This window comes from Monodelphis domestica, chromosome 2 (assembly GCF_027887165.1).
Source record: "Monodelphis domestica isolate mMonDom1 chromosome 2, mMonDom1.pri, whole genome shotgun sequence".
NCBI classification, from domain to species: domain Eukaryota; kingdom Metazoa; phylum Chordata; class Mammalia; order Didelphimorphia; family Didelphidae; genus Monodelphis; species Monodelphis domestica.
The window spans coordinates 152,149,232-152,175,042 of NC_077228.1; the positions used below are offsets into that span (position 1 = coordinate 152,149,232).

At 33.4% G+C, this 25,811-nt stretch overlaps 1 protein-coding gene across 6 annotated transcripts in view; it reads left to right on the top strand.

The window, feature by feature from the left end:
- The window catches only part of HEATR1 (HEAT repeat containing 1), a 56,452-nt gene that overhangs the window by 16,770 nt on the left and 13,871 nt on the right, over positions 1-25,811 (top strand). For all 6 annotated transcript variants that reach the window (XM_007481575.3, XM_001368650.4, XM_007481576.2 and 3 more), the window contains exons 14-29: positions 1,300-1,388; positions 1,941-2,152; positions 2,460-2,581; positions 3,558-3,746; positions 8,038-8,218; positions 8,424-8,560; positions 8,924-9,116; positions 12,474-12,643; positions 13,222-13,380; positions 15,275-15,517; positions 16,231-16,362; positions 19,306-19,409; positions 20,579-20,722; positions 21,471-21,589; positions 21,684-21,805; positions 24,941-25,069. In XM_007481575.3, coding sequence (XP_007481637.1) covers positions 1,300-1,388; positions 1,941-2,152; positions 2,460-2,581; positions 3,558-3,746; positions 8,038-8,218; positions 8,424-8,560; positions 8,924-9,116; positions 12,474-12,643; positions 13,222-13,380; positions 15,275-15,517; positions 16,231-16,362; positions 19,306-19,409; positions 20,579-20,722; positions 21,471-21,589; positions 21,684-21,805; positions 24,941-25,069 — 2,445 coding nt within the window. The remainder of the gene's footprint in view (positions 1-1,299; positions 1,389-1,940; positions 2,153-2,459; positions 2,582-3,557; positions 3,747-8,037; positions 8,219-8,423; positions 8,561-8,923; positions 9,117-12,473; positions 12,644-13,221; positions 13,381-15,274; positions 15,518-16,230; positions 16,363-19,305; positions 19,410-20,578; positions 20,723-21,470; positions 21,590-21,683; positions 21,806-24,940; positions 25,070-25,811) is intronic.

Consider the following 25,811-nt stretch of genomic DNA (forward strand, 5'->3'; position numbering starts at 1 on the left):
CAGAGCACGAATAATCCTTTCTCACACATGAGATATTTCTATATCTTTGAAGATAACAATATCATGTTCCCCTGAATCTCCTCTTCTGTAGGCCAGACAATCACAGTTCGACCTATGGCTCATGCTCTTGTGATATGGACCCAAGACCTTTCACCTTCTTTTGTCCTCTTTCTGGGTTACAAATCTTAAATTGTGCCACCTAGAGCTGAATATAGTACTTGAGATGAGGTCCAATGAGGGCAGAAGGTAGTAGACTCAGAGTTTTGCTTATCACATGAATTTTTTGGCCACAGCATTGTTCTCCTGACCCTATCAAACAACTTTCTAACCAAGTCTATCCCATCTGTATTTGTGAAGTTGATTTTCTTTTTGAACACAAGTACAATATTTTGTTTTTAATTTATTCAGCCCAGGGTTTTTTCCTGTCAAGATCGATTAAAAAAAAAATTTAATAGCACAGGCCAAATTTGGACCCCTGGAAGCTCCACAAGTGGTCTTCTGCCATGGTAACCTTGAACTATTACAATTGCTTTTTGAGTCTGAATTCATTTTATTGCATTCTATTCTAGTCCTTGTCTTTCCCCATTCGCCACAAAAATAGTAGGAGCTCCTTTATAAGAGCTTTACTAAAATCTGAGCAAACTTTATCCACAGCATTCTCCTTATCTTCTAATTATATGATTCTTTCCCACAAAGGTGATTCTTGATCTCTTATGGCTTGTACTTGATGAAGCCATACAGACACTTTGTGATCACTTTCTAAATGTCCACAAATCATTTTTTTGATGATCCAGGAAAGAATTTTCCTAGGACTTTAATCACTGGCCTTTGGTTTTTAGACTGTCTTGTAATCTTGTAACCTTTTTTTTTTTTAAATCAGGAAAACATTTACCCTTTTTCAGTTTTGTGATAACTCTTGAAGTTTAGTTGTAGGTTTTCTTGTGCCCAGTGTAAAGCAGCAGCATATTTTAGAGGAGTAACCTGATAGCCCAATTTTTTAGCTATCACAGGAGTTGTCACATCATCAAATATGATAGTAGATTTAAAAATACTTTTGAAAGTATAAAGCATTGTATAGTTCAAGGCACAAAGCTATTATCCTATCAATAATGTTTAGAAAAATTGCACTTTGTTAAAATAAAATGGCCTATTGTAATTCCTTTTCAGAAATGTTGCAGTGGTAAGGATATAAGTTGCTTTCAGGTTTTTAGGAGTGGCTATTGAGTAAATATTTTCTCTTTCAAATTCAGTGTAAAAGGACAAGAAGCACATGAAATGGTTATTTCCTATTATCTGTAGGTTTTCAAAACAGAGTTTTGCCCAGAAGAAACAGTTTCAAGTCTCTTGAGTCTTTTTCAAAGAGCAGAACTTTCACAGGATGGGGCATGGTATGTATTTTCTTTTCTTTATATTGTTGATTGCTTTGTAACAATGTCAGTAATCTGACATTGGAGTTCTGGCATTTTCATTCTATAAACCAGGAATTCTTAAAATTTTTTTGTCTTTAACATACCCCTGTGGTAGTTTGGTGCATCCTGTGTTCTCCTACTCAGAATATTGTTTATAAATGCATAAAGTAAAATACATAGACTTATAAAGAAAATATGTTATTTCTAAAATATATTTCCCAAAATATTTTTAAAACAAGATCATAGACACCTGATTGAGAGTCCCTGATAGAGACTGTTTTTTTAATGCTGAGAATTTTAATTCCTCTGTGGGAACTTGTTTGGAATATTGTGCATTTGAATAAAATAAATTATTTGGTAATTACATCATTCCATTCCTTTAGAAATCCAAGTCAGAATTTAATGGGAAATAAAATTAATTGTTATAATAAATTGTGTTGGAATCTTTATAAGGGAAAAATTACCTCCTTCTGGGAATAGCTGTTTTCTCTGCCACATTCCTTAACCAGTTCTTTAAAATAAATATTTTAGGTACAAGATACTTGAATTAACAGCTGACAACCTAATTAAGGAAGAGATTCTGAATGGAAATGAGCAGTTACTAAATCAAGTGATTGTTCATTTGCTGCCATTTATGGTTGTTACCAATGACAGTTCAAAATCCAAAGAGATGAAAATGGCTGTATATCTGTCAAAGTCAGGAATTTGCTCTTTGCACCCTTTATTGAAAGGATGGAAAGAAGGTAAGAAATTTAATTGTGTTCTCTTAAATTAAGAAAAAAAAGATAAAAGTATTAATTCCACAAGAAAATGATAAAAGACATAAAAATCCTGTGTTTAAGAAAGGAATTATCCATATTCATAACTAGTGACAATTTTGTTTTTTTTGCTAAAACAAGTAGTACATAATAAAGGGAAAGTAAACTTTGTGAGGGATAGAAATTAAGTTAATAAAATCTGATGTTGTATTCAGAATTAGATTAAAGTAGTGAAAGTTTTCATGTAATTTTATTCAGTGATTTATAAATTTACATTCACTATTTTTCACAGTTCTTGAAAAAGTGATTAAAACCACAAAGCCTACAGAATTGATTGGTGTAGCAAATAAGAAAATGGTTCAGTTGTTGGCTGACAATATAGCTTCAGGGAATCCTTCTTCAATGTTACAGATGGTAAGTGTGTTGTCAGTTAAATTAAAATATTAAAAATTATTAAATTAAATTTATTAAAATTAAATTTAAAATATTTCTTGCAGACACTTTATTTTGATTCTTGGATTTTTCTTTGTCAAAGTCTTTTGTGAACATTTTTGCTTTTTGATACCATAAATGCTGCTTTTAACAATAAATAGCATTATATCAAATAACTTATAGGAAAAAAAGTGGTATTTTATCAACATTTACAGAGAAAATTTGCATTATACTTTTGAATGTGTCCTCTTCCTCTTTTCATGAGACAACTATCTCACTTTATTTTTTCCCTTATGCCCAATAGTAAATACTGTAATAATTTAGAAAGCATAGCCCAAAGACAGCATAAATGAATTATGACCATAATATAGTAACATACATAGTAATGTGTTATATTTAATGTTATATTTGTTGTATAATGTTACATTTAATAATATTTACAATAATATAATAATAGTTAAGACCTCAAGACTTTCCAAAGAAGAGATATAAGAAAATCCCACCCTTCTTTGTAGAGATGGAGCATCCATGGTTGTGGAATAGCTTATAATGTTAAGTCTATTTTTGAGGTATTAATAAGCTTACCTAATTTTTTCTCTTCTAATGTTATTTAAAATTTTTTATTATAAAGATCTTTCTAAGTGAGGGGAGAAAGAGGAGCACAGTGATATAAAAACAAAAGCCATCAATAAGAATCCCCTTAAAAATATCACCTTAAGCATTCAGTTTAGTCAGAAATTCTTACCATTATCTGAATGTACCTTTTGCTCAGATTATTTGACTATTATTAGAACTTATCATTTCTTTTATTTGCTTTTTTGGACTTATAGTAAAGATATGTCATTTTAAATATTTAGTTATATTTTATACTTGTAATTTTTAGAATGCCATATGATGTACAGAAGTGTAAGCATTGATTTTAGACAGAATTCTCTTATCAATCTGTTTGTCTTTGAAGGTGGAGGATCTGATAGCTGTTGGTGAAAAAGAATGCTGTACATTGAGACAGAAAGTAACTTCCCAAGTGGTCATTTCAGTACTTGTCTCTTGCTCTTCCTCATTAAAGGAAACTCACTTTCCATTTGCATTAAGAGTCTTCAATTTGCTGGAAAGAAAAATAAGAGAAGCTGAAGTTATTACTTCTTTGGTAAGAAATTAAAGCAATCTTTGAAAATTCATGATTGGTTAAATGGCCTCTGATACTGTTTTAAGACCCAGAATAACAATGGGTGTGGGAAACTGGAGTGAAAAATATTTTACTTAAGTTGGTAGGGTCAGATGTGAGGTAGAATTTTCAGACAACCTTGCCCCTTTCTCACAATGGTAGATGGGTGTTTTTGTCCCAGTCTTTTAGATGGCAGCTCACATTTATATAGCACTTCAAGGTTTGAAAATGGCCTCACAACAAGCCTGTGGGGTAAGTAGTGCAAGTAACTATTTCTGATTCACCAATCTTAGAGAAGTTACACAGCTAATTTGAGTTGGACTTAGACTTCAACCCAGCTCTCATGAGGCCAAGTCCAATACTATTGTCCCAATGGCTTTTTCTTTAGTTCTTTTAAATGATTGAGTATGACTCTCTTTCTCTTCTTATATTAAAAAAAAAATAGGTATAACTTATTTTAAGTTAAATGTTAAACCAGGACATAAGAATTACTGTCCTGGGCCAAATCCAAGGACCATTCAGCTTAATTTAGCATTATTTGTTTTGTTGAGGAACTATTTTTCCCTTGATATTGAAGATATTAAAAGTTTAAATAAGCCAGACCTTACCTTTCCTTCACAGAACATATACTGCAGGAACAGAATATGATATATTTGTTGTGCAGTCATTTTAGTTATGTCCAATTCTTCATGACCCTACTTGGAGTTTTCTTAGCAAAAATACTGGAATGTTTTGCCATTTCTTTCTCCAGATCATTTTACAAATAAGGAAACTAAAGTAAACCAGGTTAAGTGATTTGCCCAGGGTCGCACAACTAGTTTCTGAAGCCAGATTTGAACTTAGAAGAACCTTCCTAAGTCTAGACCTGGCATTGCTAGCCTTTAGTTATTTAATTATTCATTTGTTTTGGTGGCAAGTTTCCACATTTAAGTTTTCCAGAGTTATATGATCCCAATTGTCTCCCTCTCTTCCCTTCCTTCTCTAGAAGTTAACAAGCAATTCAGTCTGGGTTATACATGTATAATAATGTAAAACATGTTTCCATATTATTCATTTTTGAAAGTGAGTAATTTTATAAAACTAAAACCCCAAAATATATACCCAAATAAAACAAATGATAAATCATGCTTTCATCTGCATTCCAATTCTAGCAGTTTTTTCTCTGGAGGTGGATATCAATCTTTTTTCATAAGTCCCTCAGAATTGTCCTGGATTGTTGTATTGCTGTTAGTTGTAAAGCCTATCACATTTGATCATCCCACAATATTGCCAATTACTAGGTACATTGTTTTCTTGGTTCCGCTTATTTCACTGCATCAGTTCACATAGGTCTTTCCACCTCTTTCCAAAATCAGCCTCTTCATTATTCCTTATGGCACAATAGTATTCCATCACCATCATAGACCACAATTTGTTCAGCCATTCCCCAATTGAGGGACATACCATTAGTGTCCAATTCTATGCCACCACAAAAAAATGCAACTATAAATATTTTTGTACAAATAGGTCCTTTCTCATTTTTTTAATCTCTGAGATATAGAGATATGACCTAGTAGTGGTATTACTGGATCAAAGGGTATGATTGCTTTATAGCCCTTTGGTCATAATTCTAAATTGCCCTACAGAATGGTTGGATCAGTTCACAGCTCCACCAGTAATGCGTTAGTGTCCCAGTTTTGCCACATCCCCTCCAACATTTATCATTTTCCTTTCCTGTCATATTGGCCAATCTCATAGGTGTGAGGTTGTACCTCAGAGTTGTTTTAATTTGTATTTCTCTAGTTAATAGTGATTTAATATGGAAATAGGTTTTGAACAATGAGACATGTATAACCCAGTGGAATTGTTTCTCAGCTCCGGGAGGAGAGGGGGAATGGGTGGGGGAAATCATGAATCATATAACCATTGAAAAATATTCTAAATTTAAAAAGAAAGAAAAAAAGAATGATTTAGAACATTTTTCATATGATTATTGATAACTTTGATTTCTTCATTTGAAAACTTGGGCCTGGCATTCTATCCTTTGTATCACCTAACTGCCCAATGTAATATATAGGTAATTATAATTTTTTTAAAGTATATTACATGTATTTTAAAAGTGAATACAGGGGGCAGCTGGGTAGCTCAGTGGATTGAGAGCCAGGCCTAGAGATGGAAGGTCCTAGGTTAAAATCTGGCCTCAGCCACTTCCTAGCCGTGTGACCCTGGGCAAGTCACTTGACCCCATTGCCTAGCCCTTACTACTCTTCTGCCTTGGAGCCAATACTCAGTACCAAGACAGAAGGTAAGGGTTTAAAAAAAAAGAAAAGAAAAGAAAGTGAATACAAAATGCTTTGTGAGTTTTGAATAGAAGCATTATGGAAAGCTTTGTGGAGGAAGATGATCTAGGAGTTTGCCTTTAAGGAATAAGTAGGAATTCTTCACGTATAAAGGAACAATCTAGTTTTAGGGATCTGAGTGAGTAAAGACAGAGAGGTGAAAAATGTAGGGAATGTTTTTGGTTGGAAATAGAGGAATAAGATTGTTGAGCAAAAACAAGGGCACAGCTAAGGTTATATAACATTCTGTAATAAGTCAAGTTAAATTGAATTTGTTTTTCTCCTATCGGTCTTTACCAGCTATGGAATAGGAATGGAGAAACTGGATTGTATGAGGGGGTTTTTTGCTTGTTTTTTAAACCCATACCTTCTGTCTCAGAATCAAGCCTGTGTATTGATTCTAAGGCAGAAGAGTGGTAAAGGATAGGCAATGGGGGTCAAGTGACTTGCCCAGAGTCACACAGCTAGGAAGAGTGAGGCTAGATTTTAACCCAGTCTCTAGGCCTGGCTCTAGGCCTGGCTCTCAATCCACTGAGCCACCCAGCTGCCCCCCTTTTGTGAGTTTTAAGGACAGTATTCTCAGATCTGAGGACAGGAGCAGTAGCTAATGAAGTGTTAACATGTCTTTGTCCTTGAGATAAATGGGGGGGGGGGTGTCAGAGTGAAGAGATAAATTGGGAGAATAGGAATGTTGTTTTGGATTGGAGGGCATGATATGGGTGAAAGCCTTTGGTAGGGTAAATCCAAGAGTGAGAAAAGGTAGAAGTGTATGAGATTGTGATCCAAATGGAATTTCAAATGAGGTGGTGGAGCCTAATATTTGATCATATTGTGAAGCTGAATATGAAGTTGCTGACTGATGACCTGGAGGGAAGGATATGGAGAGAAAGCTCTAAGATGGGGCCTTAAAGATTGGAGAAAGTTGGAAGAACCACCTCAGGGTCTGTAGATGAAGACAAAAAGCATGAGAAGAAGATTGATGTAGACTACATGGTCTTTAAAAATATTTCCCAAAGAAAGAAGTGTCATTGAGTGATGATCCTAGACAAATAATTCTGGAGTTAGCAATAAATAGTATGCTTGGTCATCCAATGTTGCAAAGGAGAGACATTGCATCCTAAATTATCTTTGCTGTTACCCATCATGGATCTAATAACCCAAGAATTTTTCTTAGCCCCTTTAAAAAAACTTAAATTTCCAGCCCATATCTTTTATTTTTTTTTACATAGCATTTCAGGTATGGATAGATCCAATTTTTATATATGGAAAATAGTTTCAAAAATCCCTCCCCTTCTCCCCCCCTCCCCCCCCACCAGTACCCTTCCTGATGTTTTTCTTTCTTTCTTTCTTGGGAGTATCTTATCTCTTTCCCCACTCACCTCTTCTTCCCATTCTATAGTTTACATTAGGCCAGTATTTTTAAGGAACAATCTGTCTTTTTCCAAGGTGAGAATAAAATAGTTCTGAGTCCATCTTTTCTCCACATATGTCTAGATTCTTAGCTGTCATTTTCTTGCCTTAACTTTCTAGAGGTAACATCACCTTCTTGAGCTAACATTGCCCCAAAAATTTTGGTATTGCATTCATATAGAAATTTGATTCCTCATTCTTTCTTCCATTTAAATTTTTAAATGTGTTGAATGAGCCTAAATCCTCTTAGAATCCCTGAGAAACCCTATTATTTTTACTTCATGTAGAAGTGTTCCTTTTTTCTTTTTTTTTTCATTTTCTAATCACTATTTCATTATTCAAATAAAATGGTGAACTCAAGCAGAAAAAAGTTTCTTTTCCTGGTATCATTTCTAGGAAAATAAGGAAACCCTGACTTCACTACTTTCTTTGTTCCAACATTTAAATAATGACTCAAGAATGTAAGAAAAAATGATTTTTTTTTGTTCTTTAATTTACATTTAAGATTATACTGAATTTTTTTTCCATTTTTTTTTCCAATTCAGAAAATTCCACTTGAATGTCATTCTGAAATATTAGACAAAGGAATTCCAGTGGAGATATGGATTCAGTATGTAGAAAAGCTCAACAGAGGTCAGATGATTGCTGAGGAAGATGCAGTTATGCTTGTGTTTTCATTGAAAAACTTTATTCAAGTCTTGAAGCCTCCTAAATCTTTTCTTAAAGGTAAATTATTGTGAAGATTTTTAGATAGAATTGTCCTGAAAACCTATTAGGAAAAATTTGAATTGCTAATTATTTTGTATTATAATTAGAAAGTTGTTCTTTATCTAGGATAAAAAAATGTTTTCTTGTCTTTAACCACTGCAGGTTTGCTATGTTATTATGTTTGAGGATTATTCATTATCTCACATTTTTTCATGCCCCTTAGATGATAAGTGGTGGAATCCTGAACATATGAAAGAAGACAGCCGAGACTATCTGCACTTATTGATCCAGATATTTGAGGTTATTATTGATGGTGCTGAGGCCCTTCACTTCAGAGTTCTGATGAAACTTTTCTTAAAGGTATTTTATTGTTCTGCTTTATGGTAGTTATTGAGGAAATCTGTGTCAATTAAAGTCATCCTATATAATATGGAAAACAGAAAATAGTACGTTTAATTGTCTTCCACAATTCTAGACATTTTGTGTTGCAATATCTATTTTTCAGGAAAAGGCATTTAGTCAACCTGGTTTTTTATTTTGAACTTTATTTGTACCATAACAGGAATTACAGCTCTGCTTAAACACAGGAAATTTTTAAAAAGTATGTTTTTGCTAATATAACTATTTCCCAGCACATACTGTGCTGCAGTGAAAATGATATTTAGGGGAATATGTTAGCTAGTTACTTGAAGGAAAACAATTCTTAACTTTTGTTTTAAATAGGTACATTTAGAAGATGTTTTTGAATTATTCAAGTTCTTCTCACTTTTATGGACCTATAACTATAGCATTTCAAATCCTCTCAACTATACTGTAAAGACAGTACTACAGACTCAAGCTCTTTACATAGGACGTGCAATGCTATCAGCCCAGGATGCACAGAAGAAAAAATACCTGGCATCCACATCTTCTCCAGGTATTGTAATTTTTTTATAACCACGATTTTTTCTTCCTTCTCTCATTTCTTTAAGTTATTGATGCTGTTGGAGATCATTAAGTTTCCAGTTTATTCAAAAGTGTACTTATAATATCTTTGCATACTTGCTGCTGCTATAACTGGGCCTAAGGTTCTCACCAACCATTCCTCCCTCCCCCGCTCCAGTTCTTGGACAAGAGAGAGAACACACTTGGTTCCACTAGAACCAAGTGGTGGGGACAGAGAATCACTTCAAAACTTTAAAAAATAACCTTCCTATATAATATAGAAACAAAAAATGTGATGAAATTCCTTTTTAAAAAAGATAACAGTTTTATAAAAGGAAAGAAAACAGCTAAAGATAAATTGTCATTGTTTTGTCAGATGTTAAGTATGGCCTTGTTTGTATTGGAAACTAACTTAAAGTTAGTAACTTTAGAAGTTCAGAAGTCAGAATAAGTGGGAACTCTCTTATGTGATTTCACAAATTAACCTAATGTAGAAAGGCTAAGACATTGCCTTCTTATACAAGGGTATAGGAGCATATGGCTATAATCTTAGTTATGACTGTTCTAATAGATTGTGGAGGGTAAGAAATATACCCCTGCTTCTGGTTTGGGTGCATCACCTTAGCTTAGATATCACCTCTTCCATGAAGCCTTTATCAATTAGCTCTTTTCAGATTTTTTTATTTCATTTTCTTTCATTTTGTTCTGTGTACTTTTGTGTACATGTCTTATTTCTACCCTTCATTCCACATTTTCATGGAACACCTTTGAGGGCAAGTACTAAGTATATTATGTGTTTGATTCAAGTTTTTTTTATTTTAGATACAGTGTCATGCACATAATAGATAGGGCATCCAGGTGGTGCAATTTGTTGGATGCTGGTCAACAGGACGTGGAGGAACACTAACATACACTAGAACTTGTAGCTACAAAGGAACAGGGGACCCTGGTCACAGTTCCAAAGGGTAAAAGAGTGCTTTTGGTTACCCCCAGACCAGAGCACAGGGCTGGAGAGTATTAAACACATCTCTCCTTACATTATACCACCTTGGAAGAACTGAAAGCAAATAGATCCCCAGAGCCAACTCTGAAGGCAGCTGCACAAAGAACCTGAAGCTTGGAAAAGAGTTCCCTTCACCACAGTTACAGAGCCCAACTTTAACAGTTTTTTTAAACTAAAGTAAAAGGAAAAAGGAGGAAAATGAGCAAATAATTTAGCAAAAAGAAACTTGACATAGAAACTTTTTGGTAACAGGGTAGACCCAAACTCAGAAAAAGGCAACAAAGTCAATAATGCTACATCTGAAACCTCCAAGAAAAATATAAATTCCTCTCAAGCCCAAAAAGAATAAAGGAGCACTAAAAGGATTCTAAAGATTAAATAAAAGAGGTAGAATAAAAATTGGGAAAAGAAATGAGAGTAATATAGGAAAATCATGAAAAAAAGAGTCAACAGCTTGGTTAAGGAGGCACAAAAAATAGAATAGACAAATTGGTAAAAGAGACACAAAAATCCAAAGAAAAGAATGATTTTAAAAGCAGAATTAGCTAGATGGGAAAAGATACACAAACATCCACTGAAAAGAAAAACTTCTTGAAAAACAGAATTGGTTCTTTGGAAAAGAAGTACAAAAATTCACTGAGGAAAAGAACTCTTTACAAAGCAGAATGAGCTAAATGGAAAAGGAGTTCTACTAAAGCTCAATATAGAAACATGCCTTAAAATTAGAATTTGGCAAGTAGGAAACTAATGACTCCTTGAGGCATCAAGAAACAAGCAACCAAGAAGAAATGATTCAGGTATGGAGCCAGTCAGGACACAAGATTTAGCAGCTTCTACTTTAAAGGATAGGTGGGCCTGGAATTTGATATTCCAGAGGGCAGAGGACCTAGGACAGTGTTGGTGGAAAGGAGAACATATGAAACTTACTCTCCTCAGAATTGACTCAATGAGGGAGAACATACACAATTGGGTATAAAAACTATCTTACTCTATAGGAAATAGGAGTGGAAGGGGATAAGAGAAGGGGAGTGGAGCTGATAGAAAAGGGCAGATTTGGGGGAGAGGGAGGTAAAAAAAGGGATCAGTAGGATGGAGAGGAATACACAATAGTCATGATGGTAAAAAAAAATCTTACAAGTCTAAAAAAGGCCTCATTTCTCAAATACATAGAGAAATGAGTTGAATATATAAGAATACAAGTCATTCCTTGATTGATAGTCAAAGAATAAGAACAGGCAGTTCTCAAAGTAAAGTTCTCTATAGTCATGCAAAAAGTGCTCTAAATCACTATTAGAGAAAAGCAAATTAAACCGACTCTGAGGTTCTATCGCATACCTAATCAGATTGGCTATTATGACAGAAAAGGAAAATGGCAAAATTTTTGGAGGAGATATGGAAAAGCTGGGACATGAGTGCATTGTTGGGGGAATTGTGAACTGATTGAATTATTCAGGTGAGAATTTGGACTTATGCCCAAGGGGCTTTAAAACAGTACATACTCTTTGACCCAGCAATATCATTACTAGTTTTGTTTCCCAGAGAGATTTTTTTAAAAAAAGGCAAAAGGGCCTATATGTACAAAAATATTTAAAGCAGCTCTTTTTGGGGGGACAAAAATCTGGAAAGTGGAATACTACTGTGCTGTAAGAAGTGACAAGCAGGAGTTCAGAAAATCCTGGAAAGATTTACATGTACTGAAACAGTGAAATAAGCAGAACCAGAACATTGTACAGTGACAAGAATACTTTATAATGAACAATGCTGAATAACAACTTTCTTAGCAATACAATGAACCAAAACTATCACATAGGAGTCATGATAAAAAAAAAAGTCATCTACTTCCAGAGAAAAAAGACAAGTATGAATCCAGACCAAAGCAAATTTTTCACTATCTTATTCTTTTTTCTATTTGAGTTTCCTTTCATAAGAGAATTAATATGGGAAAATGTTTTACATCATTTGCCTATAAACTATATAAGATTGCTTAACCATCTCAAGACTGGGGTGAGGGGTTGCAGGGGAGGAAGGGAAGGGAATAATTTAAGACTATTCTTTGAAAAATGTTGGAAATTTTTTACATGTAATTGGGAATAAAAATCAAATCAAATTTAAAATTTAAAAAGAAAAGAAAATCCCAAAAGGGTTTCATGAAGAGTCAGACACATCTGAAATGACTGAACATAATAGAGAATAGTCAGTTGATGAATGTTGGAACATATTGAATTAACAAAAATTAAAATCTCTGAAAATGACACAATTAAACTGATTTAGCTTTTCTCATAGAATATTTTATTACTTTAGAATTTCAATTATGTTTATACATGCCTAATAATTTTTTTCCCTCAGTGGTGACATGTCTACTCATAAACTTGGGAAGTCCTATAAGAGAAGTACGAAGGGCTGCCATTCTGTGCCTTCAAGCCCTACATGAAGTAGAGTCTCCATTTCATCCAATAATACAGCATCTAGTCCAAAAAGAAGAGGAGATTATTTCAGATGCTACTTATATAGCACAGGTAATTCTTTCCATTAGCAATTGCTAGCTACGTAGCTTAAATGATGGTTACATAAACATTTATGAAGTCATGCCTTTTCCTCTGTCCTGTTTGCTAACATCAATATCAGTGGTTTTCATCCTCTTTCCTGAGAAATGTGATGGAGTTGCTTCATATATATTAGAAAATACAAATTTTAAAAACTCTTCTTAATGTGAAGAAATGGGGAAATATATTTGGAACTTTAAAGAGGCACCAAAAAGCATTATTAGGAACCCATTAAAAAATATTTTTTAAGAGTTGGGCTATCAAATCAATGGAAAAATGAATTTTTGAATCATTATTGGAATTATTGAAATATTGTTGAAAGTTATAAGAGATTTTCCCCCTGAATAAATAAAAGACTGGTCTTTGCTCGATGTTTGTAATGTTTAATTAGTCAATAGTATCACCTATGAGCAGCTAAATATAAAAAATGACAAATTATTAGTGAAATAATGTTAAATTGTCATTTGGTTGGTTGTTTTTAGAAATTAGTACTGCTACCATTTAAAGAATCTCTATAAACTATTTTTGTGTTTTACATTCTGATGTTCTAGGATTTGAATACTTTATTTGAGGATCTACAAATAGGAAAAAAGCCGAAATCTCACCAGAAATTGTCTGAAGCTTTAAAACATCTGCTATATTGTGTACATAGTTGTCCATCCTATATTGCAAAAAATTTGATGAAAATCCTTCAGGAGGTCAATAGTGAGGTATGTATATTTTAATGAGAAATACATTTTGAGTCTCAAGCTGTGATAGCTGATGTACATGTGGTACATTTTATTTAATTAGCATGGTGATGGTAACAAGAATGGGATATTGAATACAGAGAAATGAAAGATTGAATTTAGGGGGTGTGGGGGGATAAGGGCAGGCAGGATTGTTTTAAGCATATTATTCTTGCTTATTGGAGATGTTAAGTATATGCCTGGATATGTCTATATGTATATTTGCATATGTTTATTCAGGTGTGTGTGCATGTTTTAAAATCAAAATGAGATGTGACTTTTGGTAGAACTTGTATTACCATTTTTTCCAATGAAAATCCTGCCCTGGGTGTCTTCCAATTTATAAAGTTATAAATGTTTTTAAGTTAGAATGTTGTAAAATTATAAATGGCATATTTGCCCTAAAATGGTTATAGTAGTATCAGATGTGGAATCTGGATACCTTGATTTTAAGTTCTACCTCAAACATTTACTAGCTGACTCTGGGCAAATAACAAATTTCTAGACTCGGTATGATGGTAATACTTGGACTGTCAATTTCATGGAATTATGAGGAAAATGACTATGCCAGCCTTTTAAGTATTTTATAAATATGCATTTATTGTTACTGTTATTATTATTGTAGTAGCAATTTTCTTAATATAGTTTTCTAAAGCCCTTTCCAAGACCTTCATTATTAGTTTTAACTGGAAATATAGAGGCAATAAAGAGAATTACTAATATCATGTTAAAGCTATATTTTACTATTATTTCAGTCTTACAAGTTTGAGCAGATACATGATGTATAAATCAAATTAGATATGTTCCAACCAGAGTTATCTAATTCATAATGATTTAATGTGTTCTCTATGTCACTTTTTAACATTCATACACATAAAGGAAAAGTGACAAAGGCATATTTTTAAATTTTTTATTTATTTTGAACTATTTTTCCATGTTTACATAATTCATTTTCTTTCCCTCCCCTCTTCCCTCCTACCTCCCAAAGCCGACAAATGTGTCACTTGATACCTATTTCCATATTATTCATTTTTGCTATAGAGTGTTTTTTTTTTTTAAGGCCTAAATCCCAAATCACATACCCATATATGCATGTGATAAATGATGTCATATGTTTTGCTTTTGCATTTCTCCTCCCATACTTCTGACAAAGGTGTATTTAAAAGAACAATTTAACTTAATGCTGTAAGTAAATAAAAATGCAAATGTTCACAAATTTTCTAAAATTTAACAACTCTTTGCCTTTAACTTGATGAACAACATTCTATACTTTTAGTTTGAAGGTAATGTAGAAGTTTTTTAATTATAGTGATATCCTGAAAGAGAGAACAATGGGTAACAAGAGGTCCTTAAAAGTTTAGTGTCACTTCAGCTAATTGAAAAAATAAAAACATACTGGAATTTTCTGCTAGGAAGATCATGCCAGTGGTGTTTCTAAAGGCACTAAGTAGTAAAAGTTTGTCTCCCTATCAATGTTTATGATTATTTTAAAATATTTATTATCATTTTAAAATCAGAGTACGCAGCTTAATTTGAACATATTCTCTTAACACCTTCCTAACCCTAACTGGTGGAACAAAATAATCCTATTCTTCCGGATTGTTAGGATTGTTGTGTCTGGGGATTTCTCTGTTCACTTAAAGTACTTGGAGACATTTCAGAAGATGACCTATTAGGACCTTAGTGCTTCCTAGTGGAATTTATTTTCAAGTTCTCTCAAATCTCTTTAGTTCTTTCTGTTTTTTATTTTACTGCCACCTCCCTGAGATCTTCTGGGCTACTTACCATATCAATTTTTTCTCTTAATTGTTAATGTTCTTGTGTAACAAGTAGAAGTGTAAGTCAGTTGAAGTTAATATCTTTTCCCAATATTTAGATGGTGCTTTCTCAGCTGTTGTCCACAATTGATCAGTTGCTGGAGAAAATCCTAAAGGAACCCTCTACAATACTGAAGGATGAAGTTATCACTTTGCACCTTGCCCTTGGGAAGTACAATGAGCATTCAGCTTCCCTCTTACATAAGGACCCTCAGAGTTTAGATGTATTTATAAAAGCTGTACAGACAACAAAGGAAATCTTCAAAGGGATGCCAACATTCCAGATCATTGCACTTGGAAAGGTTGGTTTTTTTCTAATTGAATCTAGATTGTAAGTTTGCTTTCTCTTCATCATTCCTACAACTTGAATACAATGCTTTTGCACTTTTAGGAATTAGATGATAAATGGTACGTACCAAATGACTAAACACATTGAAGCTTTTGAATGGTATTGTTTTAAAATGGGGAATTAATTTTATTTAACAATTACTTTGATGGACAGGTTCATGGGAAACATGCAGAGTTTAAGACTTCACTTAATTTGAAAAACTTCATAATTGTCTATTAAAATCCTTCTCTAATGTCTCATCTTAACATGGAGTTGACTGAATTCTTAAAGGACAACAAAAAACGGAAGCAAAAGCTCTTGCAACAAGTTCATCTGAGCTAGAAATGCTTCAAAGTATAACCTCTGTGATGAAAAGTCTTGTTCTAGTACCAACCTCACTTAGTTTGGAGAAGTTTCTTATCAGGTTGATTGTTGAAGACTTGCAATTAAGCTTGTAGAGAAGTTATACTTTATACCAATGGAAGGAGAAATACTCATCCTAATAAAAAATTATAGCTTCTTGAATTGTTGGTAATACTGCAGTTATGCTAGTGGCAAAAGTTTCATTTTAACTCAAGATGAAGTTTAAGACATAGAATAGACATACATAATTTTTAAAAAATAGGACAAAGCCACATAAGGGGACTTTTGAGGAATTTGCTTTCATGTGATTCTTTTTATTTTTAGATTACAAAACCTTTCTTTGCTGCTATATCAGATGAGAAAGTTCAACAGAAGCTTTTGGGAATGCTGTTTGATTTACTTTTGAATTGCAAAAATCCACTCTGTGCACAGACCGTTAGCAGTGTTTTTAAAGCAGTAAGTCATGGTCTTTTTAGAGCCTTGTTACTTAGTGTTAACTTGTGATTTGAAACATTTTTGAGCATTCTTCATTTTCACTTTTTTCTCTTGGACGTCTTATTTCCCTTATCTTAGTCTTTCTTGTATTGTGATTATTGTTAAATTTTTTTTTGGTAGAGAAATATGTTAGTATCTATGGAAACATGAAATGTAGGCCTTTCTAATTAGTTTCTGTTACTTATGGTTTAACAATTGGGAGTATTTAATCTGAATAAAACTTCTATTAAGTAATACATAATAGATTGTAGTGTTGCATACCAAAAGTAGTGATTAGTGGTTTGCAGTTGACTTGGGAGGACATTATGACACTGAAAGAGCTAATAAGATGACAGGAATGGTGGAATTGAGAACATGTTCAATGGTGCTATAGATGATCATTGAATAATTGTTAGGGTAGCTAGGTAGCACAGTGGATAGAGTGTGAAGAACCTAGATTTCAAATGTGGCTTCATATACTTCCTTGCTGTGTGACCCAAGGCAAGTGGCTTAACCCCAATTGCCTTGCTCTTGCTGATCTTCCACCTTAGAATTTATAATAAGACAGAAAGCAAGAGTTTTAAAGAATGTTATTGTTATTTGCCTAAAATTAAGTGACACAAACTAGAATGGAGAGAGAGTGGGTGTCTCAGAAAGATAATGTACTTTATTAGGAGCAAGAGCAAGCTGATATTTGGGACTTAAGAGTTATTGTTGTTTAGTCATGTCTGACTCTTTATGATCCCATTTGAGGTTTTCTTGGTCGTGATACTGAAGTGGTTTGCCATTTCCTTATTCACCTCATTTTACAGATTAGGAAACCTGAGGAAAATAGTTAAGCCCAAGTTCACACAGCTAATAAGTATCTGAGGTCAGATTTTAATTCAGGACTTCTTGACTCCAAGCCCAGTACTCAATCTATTGCATCACCTCGTTTCCCTGATTTTAAAAGTTACTGTAAAAGGAGGGATATCTTTAAATATTGAGACCAGCCAGATTTTTCTTTAAAATGTATGACTTCATTCTTCACAATGTCCTATATACTTCTAGGCATGTTGCTGCCCTTGGGAATGAACAGATGTTGAATAGAAACTGAAGATCATTTGTTTGGTATACTATAGATTTTCTTGATGTGAGGGACCTGAGACTTAAATATATAGAAAAAAATATAGTAGAAAAAGATTTCAGATACATAAAATCAAGTTGAGTTCTAGTTTGTTTTATCTTTATTTTTAAATGCTCTAAGTATGAGATGAGAACAAAAATCAGGAAATTGGCCTGAAATACTCTTGCGTAATTTTAGTTTGCAAGTTCATAGGGAGATGTAAAATGTGGAACTAATCACTGTTCTGCTTCCCTGTAATAGAATGGTTTAAGGAACATATAAGAAAAGCCTAAAAAAAATTTCAGATTATTTAGCCAGACTGATGAGTAACTTGAGTTTCTTTTTTCTACAATTAAAGAATATCCTCTTCTCCCTTTCAATTCTGCCAAAAGAGAAACAGAAGACCCTTGTAGCAAATGTGCATTGTTAAGTAGAAGAAATATCCACTTTAGCCATATCCAAAATATATATATCTCAGTCTTCACCCTGTGTTCTTAACCTATCAGATTTTATCATTACATATCATGTTTCATCATGAGACCTCTGGAAATTTGGTTGTTAATTCCATTGATCAGATTTTTTGTCATTAAAAGTTGTTTGTCTTTACAATGTTGTTATTGTACAAATTGTTTTCCTGTTCCCTTTACTTTAGTTCACATAATACACGTTTTTTCAGGTTTTTCTTTACATGTTGTTATTTGTTGAATAATTTCTTTTAAGGTCTGCTTACCTTCCTCTATAATAGTACATTTAAGTCTTTCCAGTTTTCTCTGAAACTATCATTTCTTAGGGCACAGTATAGTTTTCCAATCACATTTACATACTGTTTTTGTTCAGCCTTTCCCTAATTGAAAGACAGTCTCTTGGTTTCCAGTTTTCCACTACAAAAAGATCCTTTTCCACTTTGATTTCTTTTGGGGGGTGACTTAAGGTTCTTTGGAAGTATCTGAAGAGTTTCATAATATCAGAACTATCTACTTCGTTTGGGAAAGGTCTTTAACAATCAAAGGAATAACTAAAATGTGAACTTTAAATCTTATTAGCATGCAATAATACTGTTAGTATCAAAGGAAAGTATGAATTTGCTTTACAAGTTTTGCTTGTTACTACATGAAACTATGAACATGATACAGGCAGGTAATCTTTGATACAGTGTATTTTATAATGAATTTTGTACCATTTGTCTCACACACATACACACAATGTACGTGTTATAGTATCATTTGTTTTATTGCTATTAAGTTGAACCTCTTTGTGTGTCTCAGTGTGTGCCACATGAAGCTTAAATTAAGATAGTTTAAGGTATATAAATAGAAGGTAATATTAATCCAAAACGTTTTCTCTACCTGCCAAGTGGATTGGCACCAGGGAAGATCTTTAGCAAAAGTTATAATGCCCATGTCCTCCTAATCTTAAGTGTTAGTATAGCTGAGTGAATTAAACCTAGCAGTTTGGTTACTCTATCTTTGCAATTTTGCAAACCCTTATTCTTACCCATATTTCATAAGTTCCCTAGATGAGATAAACAGCACATGATTTGGACTCTCACAATAAAGAACTTGTCACTTACTATTATGCTTTTTTAATAGCTTTAATCTCTTTAAATAAAAGAATAATTTTCCTTTAAGCAGGACAGGTCAATTTAGTCTAATTTAAATTCAAAATACCTTGATAGAGTTAGCTTTCCTTATTTTGAAATTGATGAATGAATGAAGGTGATTAAACACAACTAATTATTTTTGGTTTCAAAATATGTATTTATTGTACTTATTTATCCTAAACATAAATTATTAGTAATTCTTACTTTAACAAAATTTCAGATTTCTGTTGATGCTGAACAGATTCGACTAGAACTAGAACTACCAGAGAAAGCCAAATCCCTGGGTACAGTTCAGCAAACAAGAAGGCAGAAAATGCAACAGAAGTAAGAACTATGAACTCCTTAAGAAAAATCCTTTTGGTCTTTTAGTTTTATTCATTACCTACCTTTTTTTATTTTTGCAGATAAGAGTTTTATTGATGTTTTTTGTTTTTACATTGCGGTCTTTTTCTAATACACCTTCTCTTCCATTGAAGTCACCGTGATAACAAAGAAAAATACTTTAAAACAAGATAGCCAGCCAACACAATAACTGTGGCAGCATAGACTATATATATGGTGCCAATAATTCCCTCTATTTACTCACCACCTTTTTTTTTTAACTTAAGAGAAAATTAGCTTAGTCATTAAATTAATGAAAATTTGACTGCCTCATATTGTTTTCATTTATTTTATTGTGGTAATTGCACATATTCTGATTTTGTTTAAAAATCTCTGCTATATCAGTAAAATCATCTGTTATACTGCATTAATATTACATTATTTATGTACCACAATTTGTTCAGCCCTTCTCGTCATTTGGCACCAGTATTTATTTTACCTTTTTCCCCACAAAAAGTTATTAAAATTAGTATTTTTGTATGTATTTGACCTTTTTGACTGACCAATTTGGAACATATCGATATCCTAGGTCAAAGGGTATGAAATTAAGGTACAAAATCTGGCCTCAGACACTTCCTAGCTGAATGACCCTGTGCAAGTCATTTAACCCCCCATACCATTAGCCCTTACCATTTTTCTGCCTTGGAACCAATATAAAATATTGATTCTAAAACCTGGTAAGGGTTTAGAAAAAAAGAAAGAAAGAAACTTAGGTTCAGAGAAATTTTCCATATAATTCCATAATGCTTTTCAGATTCGTTAGTGTTTCTAACAGCAGTGTAGAAATGTGCTTGTCTTCATACAACCCTTTAGCATTTACTGAAACTGCCATTTGTCATCAAATCCTCAGGGTTATTTTAATTTCTTTTCATCTTACTAGTCATTTTGAGGAGTTTTTCATATTGGTGATTTTCAGTTCTTATTATGTATGTGTGTGTGTGAAAGAGAAAGAGACAGTGTCGGAGAATTTTTATATAACCATTTCCCCCCATTAAATGAAGTTTCTATTATTCTAGCTATGTGTGGTTTATATCACTTATTAACTAATATATTAATAATATTTCCTTATCTTGTTTTTTTCTTATAAGAATCCTTTTTTACTCCTGTTACAGAAAACAACAAGATGCAGAACCTGTACAGGATCTTGGCAATGCTTCCTGGCAGAGAGTGACTCTCATCTTAGAATTACTACAGCACAAAAAGAAACTCAAAAGTCCTCAGTTATTAGTGCCATGTCTCTTTAATTTGCTCTCCAGGTAAACCACTCTTCAAATGGCTTTTAATTACTTGTAGTTAATTAGAGAGCAGAATTCTAACTCTTATTTACCTGAGAATTGTCATTATATTCTTGTTCTAACTTGCTTCCTGACAGAATGTGAGACTTGAATTTGTATTGCTTATACTATTTTGTGCAAATTAAATAATTGGAGAACAAAAAGTAGAATATATCTAAATGGTTGGTGTTGGGAAGCCCTTGGTAAGAACTCCGCAGAAAGTTTGAATTTTATCTTAATTTTGAATTAAATGAATGATCATTGAACACAATCCATTCTACTTTCCATTAGGCATTCTATTAAATAAACCTAGAGTATGTGTCTGTCATTTTTTTTACCTTATTGCCTGAGTATAAAATGTATAGTTTACATGAGGGACTCATAGTTTGGTATAACTCTTTCTATTCTCCTGGATATAGGCTCTTGAGTGGAGAGTTTTTGAAACTTAAATGAATCATGAGTATCACCATAGTGCATCTCCAACATTTCCATCTCAGGACTAGATAGATGGAGCTTCTGCCTGCTCACTTTTTTAGCAGTGTGATGAGTAGCAATTTGTCATTAGACTCCTTGGAAGAGTTTAGAGAGAACTAAGCATTAAAATTTGGCATTATGCTGAAAGTGCTAATTTTGCTATTTTTAGTCATTTCTATTTTACTTTTATGAAACCTGTTATGATCCGTCATATAACTTTTTTATTCCTCATCATTGCTTGGACTGCATTCTGAAGGTGTCTTGAAACTTTGCCTCAGGAGCAGGGAAATCTGGAATATACCAAACAGCTAATTCTTAGCTGTCTTCTCAATATCTGCCAAAAACTCTCCCCAGATGGTTCTAAGATCCCTAGAGGTACGTACAACATTTTAAGGATGGAGCTGTAACTTATTTTGAAGATACATTTATCTGTTGATCCATTTAAAACTTTTATCTCTTCCCACAATAGGTGTTCTTGATGAAGAAAAGTTCAACGTAGAGTTATTAGTTCAGTGTGTGCGGGTTTCAGAGATGCCTCAAACGCATCACCATGCCCTCTTGCTTTTGGGTGCTGTTGCTGGAATCTTTCCTGTAAGTTTTTTTCTTTTCCATGACTCATTTATATAGTGCTTTCCTCGAAAAAAATCCTATCGTACAAAGCAATTCAAATAATAGTGCCCTCGTTTTGTAATTAAGGTAATAATCTCAGAGAGGTTAACTATTTTGGACATAATTACACAATGAGTGGGTGTTAAGTTGCAAGTCCAACCCTCTCTGTTCTACTACTACCACTAAAACCATCACCACTGCCACCCTATTACCCCACTCCCTGTGAAAATATTCCAAGAAAATTCTAGGACATTTGAAGTACAGAACTTTTTAGAAAAAAAGGAGATATCCTTTTAATCTTCTAACTAGCCTGACATTTTAAGTCTGGAATTATTTTAAATCAAGGACAGTTGTAATTTAAAAGTAATATGATAAATCTTAAATAATGAGACATTTAAGTGCCTTATTTCCCAACAGACTCAGTTCTGGGTGTTGACTATACAAATACAAAAGTAATATATAGCTTCTGTTCTTGAGCTCATTCGAATAAGTAAATTCAAATGTAAATCAATTCTTTCCCTTACTGATTTGGTTAGAATAGCCTCTTATTTTATGTTAAATTGTGGGGATTGTTTAAGCTTTCTTATGGCTATGAAACAGAATCTCTACTTTCCTAGTTATTAAAGTACTTTTACAGCAGAGGCCAAGTTCTAGAATGAATCATTTGTTCTAAAAGAGGAAAGGTTTTGTAGAATCCTGGTCTCATATGTATATCACATGATATAATAGAGTTTCTTCATAGAAACCCTGAGAAGTGCTTTATTGGCTGCTTGTTCCAAATCATGATAACTCATTTTTCAACTCTTTCAACAATTATGTAAAATGAAATTTGTGGTTAGCAAAAAAAAAAAATTAACACCATTGTCAATGTCTTTTTTGTTAACTAATTAGAAAATGTATTTTTATATTTTTAATAAATGGGATCAAAACCCATTGAAATTTTCTACTTGGAAGATAGGTTAGAAAATTCTGCATTAAGTTTTTACAATGGACAGATGAATTTCTATAGTTGGCCCCACAGAGAGTCTGTAGCTTTTCAGTAGGGGGTGGCTAACTATTAGATGCTGCAGAAGTCAGAAAGGCTAAGAAAAGGCAATCTGTTTGGCACTAAAGATAATTAGTAATTTTAAAGATGCTGTTTCAGGTGGGTTGAGGAGTCAAAGATAATGAATTTGAAAACCTGGAAGACCCTTTAGCAAAAAGAACATCTTTTAATAGAAATAAGAAGTTCTGAAGAAGTTTGGATTTGGGGGTGAGAGGGAGGAATATAGTAATGAGATCTATATTGCCGATTCCTCCCTTCCTTTCCTTCCTGAAGTTGCATAAGCTCCAAAATTCTCCCTTTCTAAGAAAGGCATTGCCAGTGCTCAAGGAGCACAGAGACCAAGTATCCCTAGCACCTCTAGCTGCAGGAGATGAAGGAACAGTGGGATTTGTGTCACAATGGGAGAGAGAAGTGGAATTATGTTGGAGACAACTCCTATACAACATTTGGCTTTTTGTAGGGAAGGTGGGATATAATAATCTCTTTTGGAGACTAGTATTCTAGAGCTTTGGTGCTCTAAAATGTTCAAAATGAAATTACATATGATAATTTCTCAGAATGAAAATTGACTTAATTTCTTGCTTTGCTCTAAAACTTCCCTTTCTTCTTTGTTCCAGGGGTGTTCTACATCCCTCTTTCTTTGCCCTCTCTCCTACCCCTATCTTTTCTCCTCAGCAGTTATGATTTCAAAATTTCAAACCTTAAACTGTTCAATTTGGAAAATATGGGACTAAATTAATGTTGCAGATGCATAGATGTTTTGTAATTAGTTCTCTAGATAAGTGAATGAACCTTAATTAACTGTGAGGAACTTTTAGAGAGGAACTTCTAGTGGGACAATGGCCTGTAGTCAGGAAGGCTGAATTCATATCAAACTTTAGATATTTACATGTTGTGTGACTAAGGGCAATACTTAGCTTAGTGCTTGGCATATTCTTCCCCAAAAGGAAATATAAATGTAGGGCTTATTATACATGTATGTCATTTGTGTTTAGAAAATCCTCAGCAAGGGAAATATAAACATTTTTTACAGTATTACCCCCATACATATGATTGTGATATTTAAATTTAACTTTATAATTTAAAGTTGCAGTTTGAACCTTTAAAAAGGACTAATTATGTCTCCCAAAAAAGGATTCAAATTATATTTTAAATATGCTTCTGCCAGCAGACATTAGGAGGTTTTGGTCTTGTTCCTTAATCTGAACTACAGATTGTATACTTTGCCTGAGATTTAAGTGGTGGATCCCTTGTGCACACACCCACAAGTTTATATTTTCTTTCTTTTTCTTTTTAAAACCCTTACCTTCCATCTTGCAATCAATACTGTGTATTGCTTCCAAAATTGAAGACTGGTAAGGGCTAGTGTACTGGAGTTCAGTGACTTGCTCAGGATCACATAGCTAGGAAATGTCTGGGGTCAGATTTGAACTCAGGACTTATCTCTAGGCCTGGTTCTCAATTCACTGAGCCACTTACCTGCCCCCCCTCCCCCATCAATACATTTTCTTTATTAGAAGTTTTAACCTTTTATTCAAACTATTGACATGTTTTGGAATTACCTTAGACAGAATAAATGCCATTGGTTGCTTTTCTTGCTGATGCTTAACTTTTCCTTTATCAGCTTACATTGAATTTGGCTTCAAATATCAAACATCTTTCATGATCTCATTCTTCAATTTGGCATGACATTTAGAGTGTTCTAGGCTATTTTTCTCTTAGTGACGGCCTACCTTTCTGTTGAAAACCACAAGTGAACTATACCTGCCAAATCTCAAGAATACACTGATTTAAAACATTTTATATTGAAAAGTAAAGTTTTAAACTAGTTTGAATACTTAGCACTTCATGAATAATGTCTCAAGATAGTGTATATCCATTACAAATAGTGTTAGAGGTACCCAAACAGACAATAAAATTTTTTTTCTTAAATGAAATTTTTTTTAAATAAAGATATTTCGTGGTAGTGATTTGTCCTGAAATACTTAAGTGTATTTCATAATTTAAGAAGCCATGTTGCCTCCATTAGATGTTTTTAAAGATGACAATTCTGATGATCTGTTTCCTTTCAGGATAAAGTTTTACACAACATTATGCCCATTTTTACATTCATGGGAGCCAATGTTATGCGCCTTGATGATACTTATAGCTTTCAAGTTATCAGCAAGACTGTGAAAATGGTCATTCCTGCTCTTATCCAGGTACGTTATCAGCATTGCATTGTCATTTCCTTTAGAAGTTTAACAAAAAATTTGAATCAAGAGAAAACCCAAGAAAACTTTAGGCTATGATAAGACTTTTCATGTCATCAAGTGTCTAAGTAAGATTTTAGGGTAGTTGCAATCTGCATGGATAGAGGAAGTTTCCATACCAGTGAAACCTTAAAGAAAAGGTTAGTTAGTATATGTCTAGAAAAGCAAATAGAAATTACAAAATGCTAGAGTGACTTCATAAAAAATAGATGATGCTTTTAAAAAAAATAGATCATGCTACATGAAATTTTGGGGGGCAGCATTGCTGTATCAAGGAAATGATGTGGATGTACAAAGTAAATTCATAGCTATATGAAGGGTATTTTAGAGAGAAGAAAAACTGGAGGCTAGGAGACCAGTTAGAGGAATTTGTTGTAATAGCCTTGTTAAGATAAGAAATAAGAAAGAATTGATGTTAGGTGGTGATGGTTTGTCGGAAAAAGGGGATGTATACAAATTATATTATGGAGGCAGGATCAAGTAGACTTTCAACTCATTGGATGTGAGCAGTGAGGGAGAGGGAAGAGTTGAGGGTGATTCTTAAAGTTTTGAACCTAAATGACTAAGGATGGTAGTGTCTTCTACAGAAATAGAAGAGAAAGGACAGGGGAAAAGATAAGTGTTCTGTTTTAGTCAGGTTGAAGGCACAGTGATGTTTAGGTGGTTCAGTTACTGTGCCCATTTTACATAT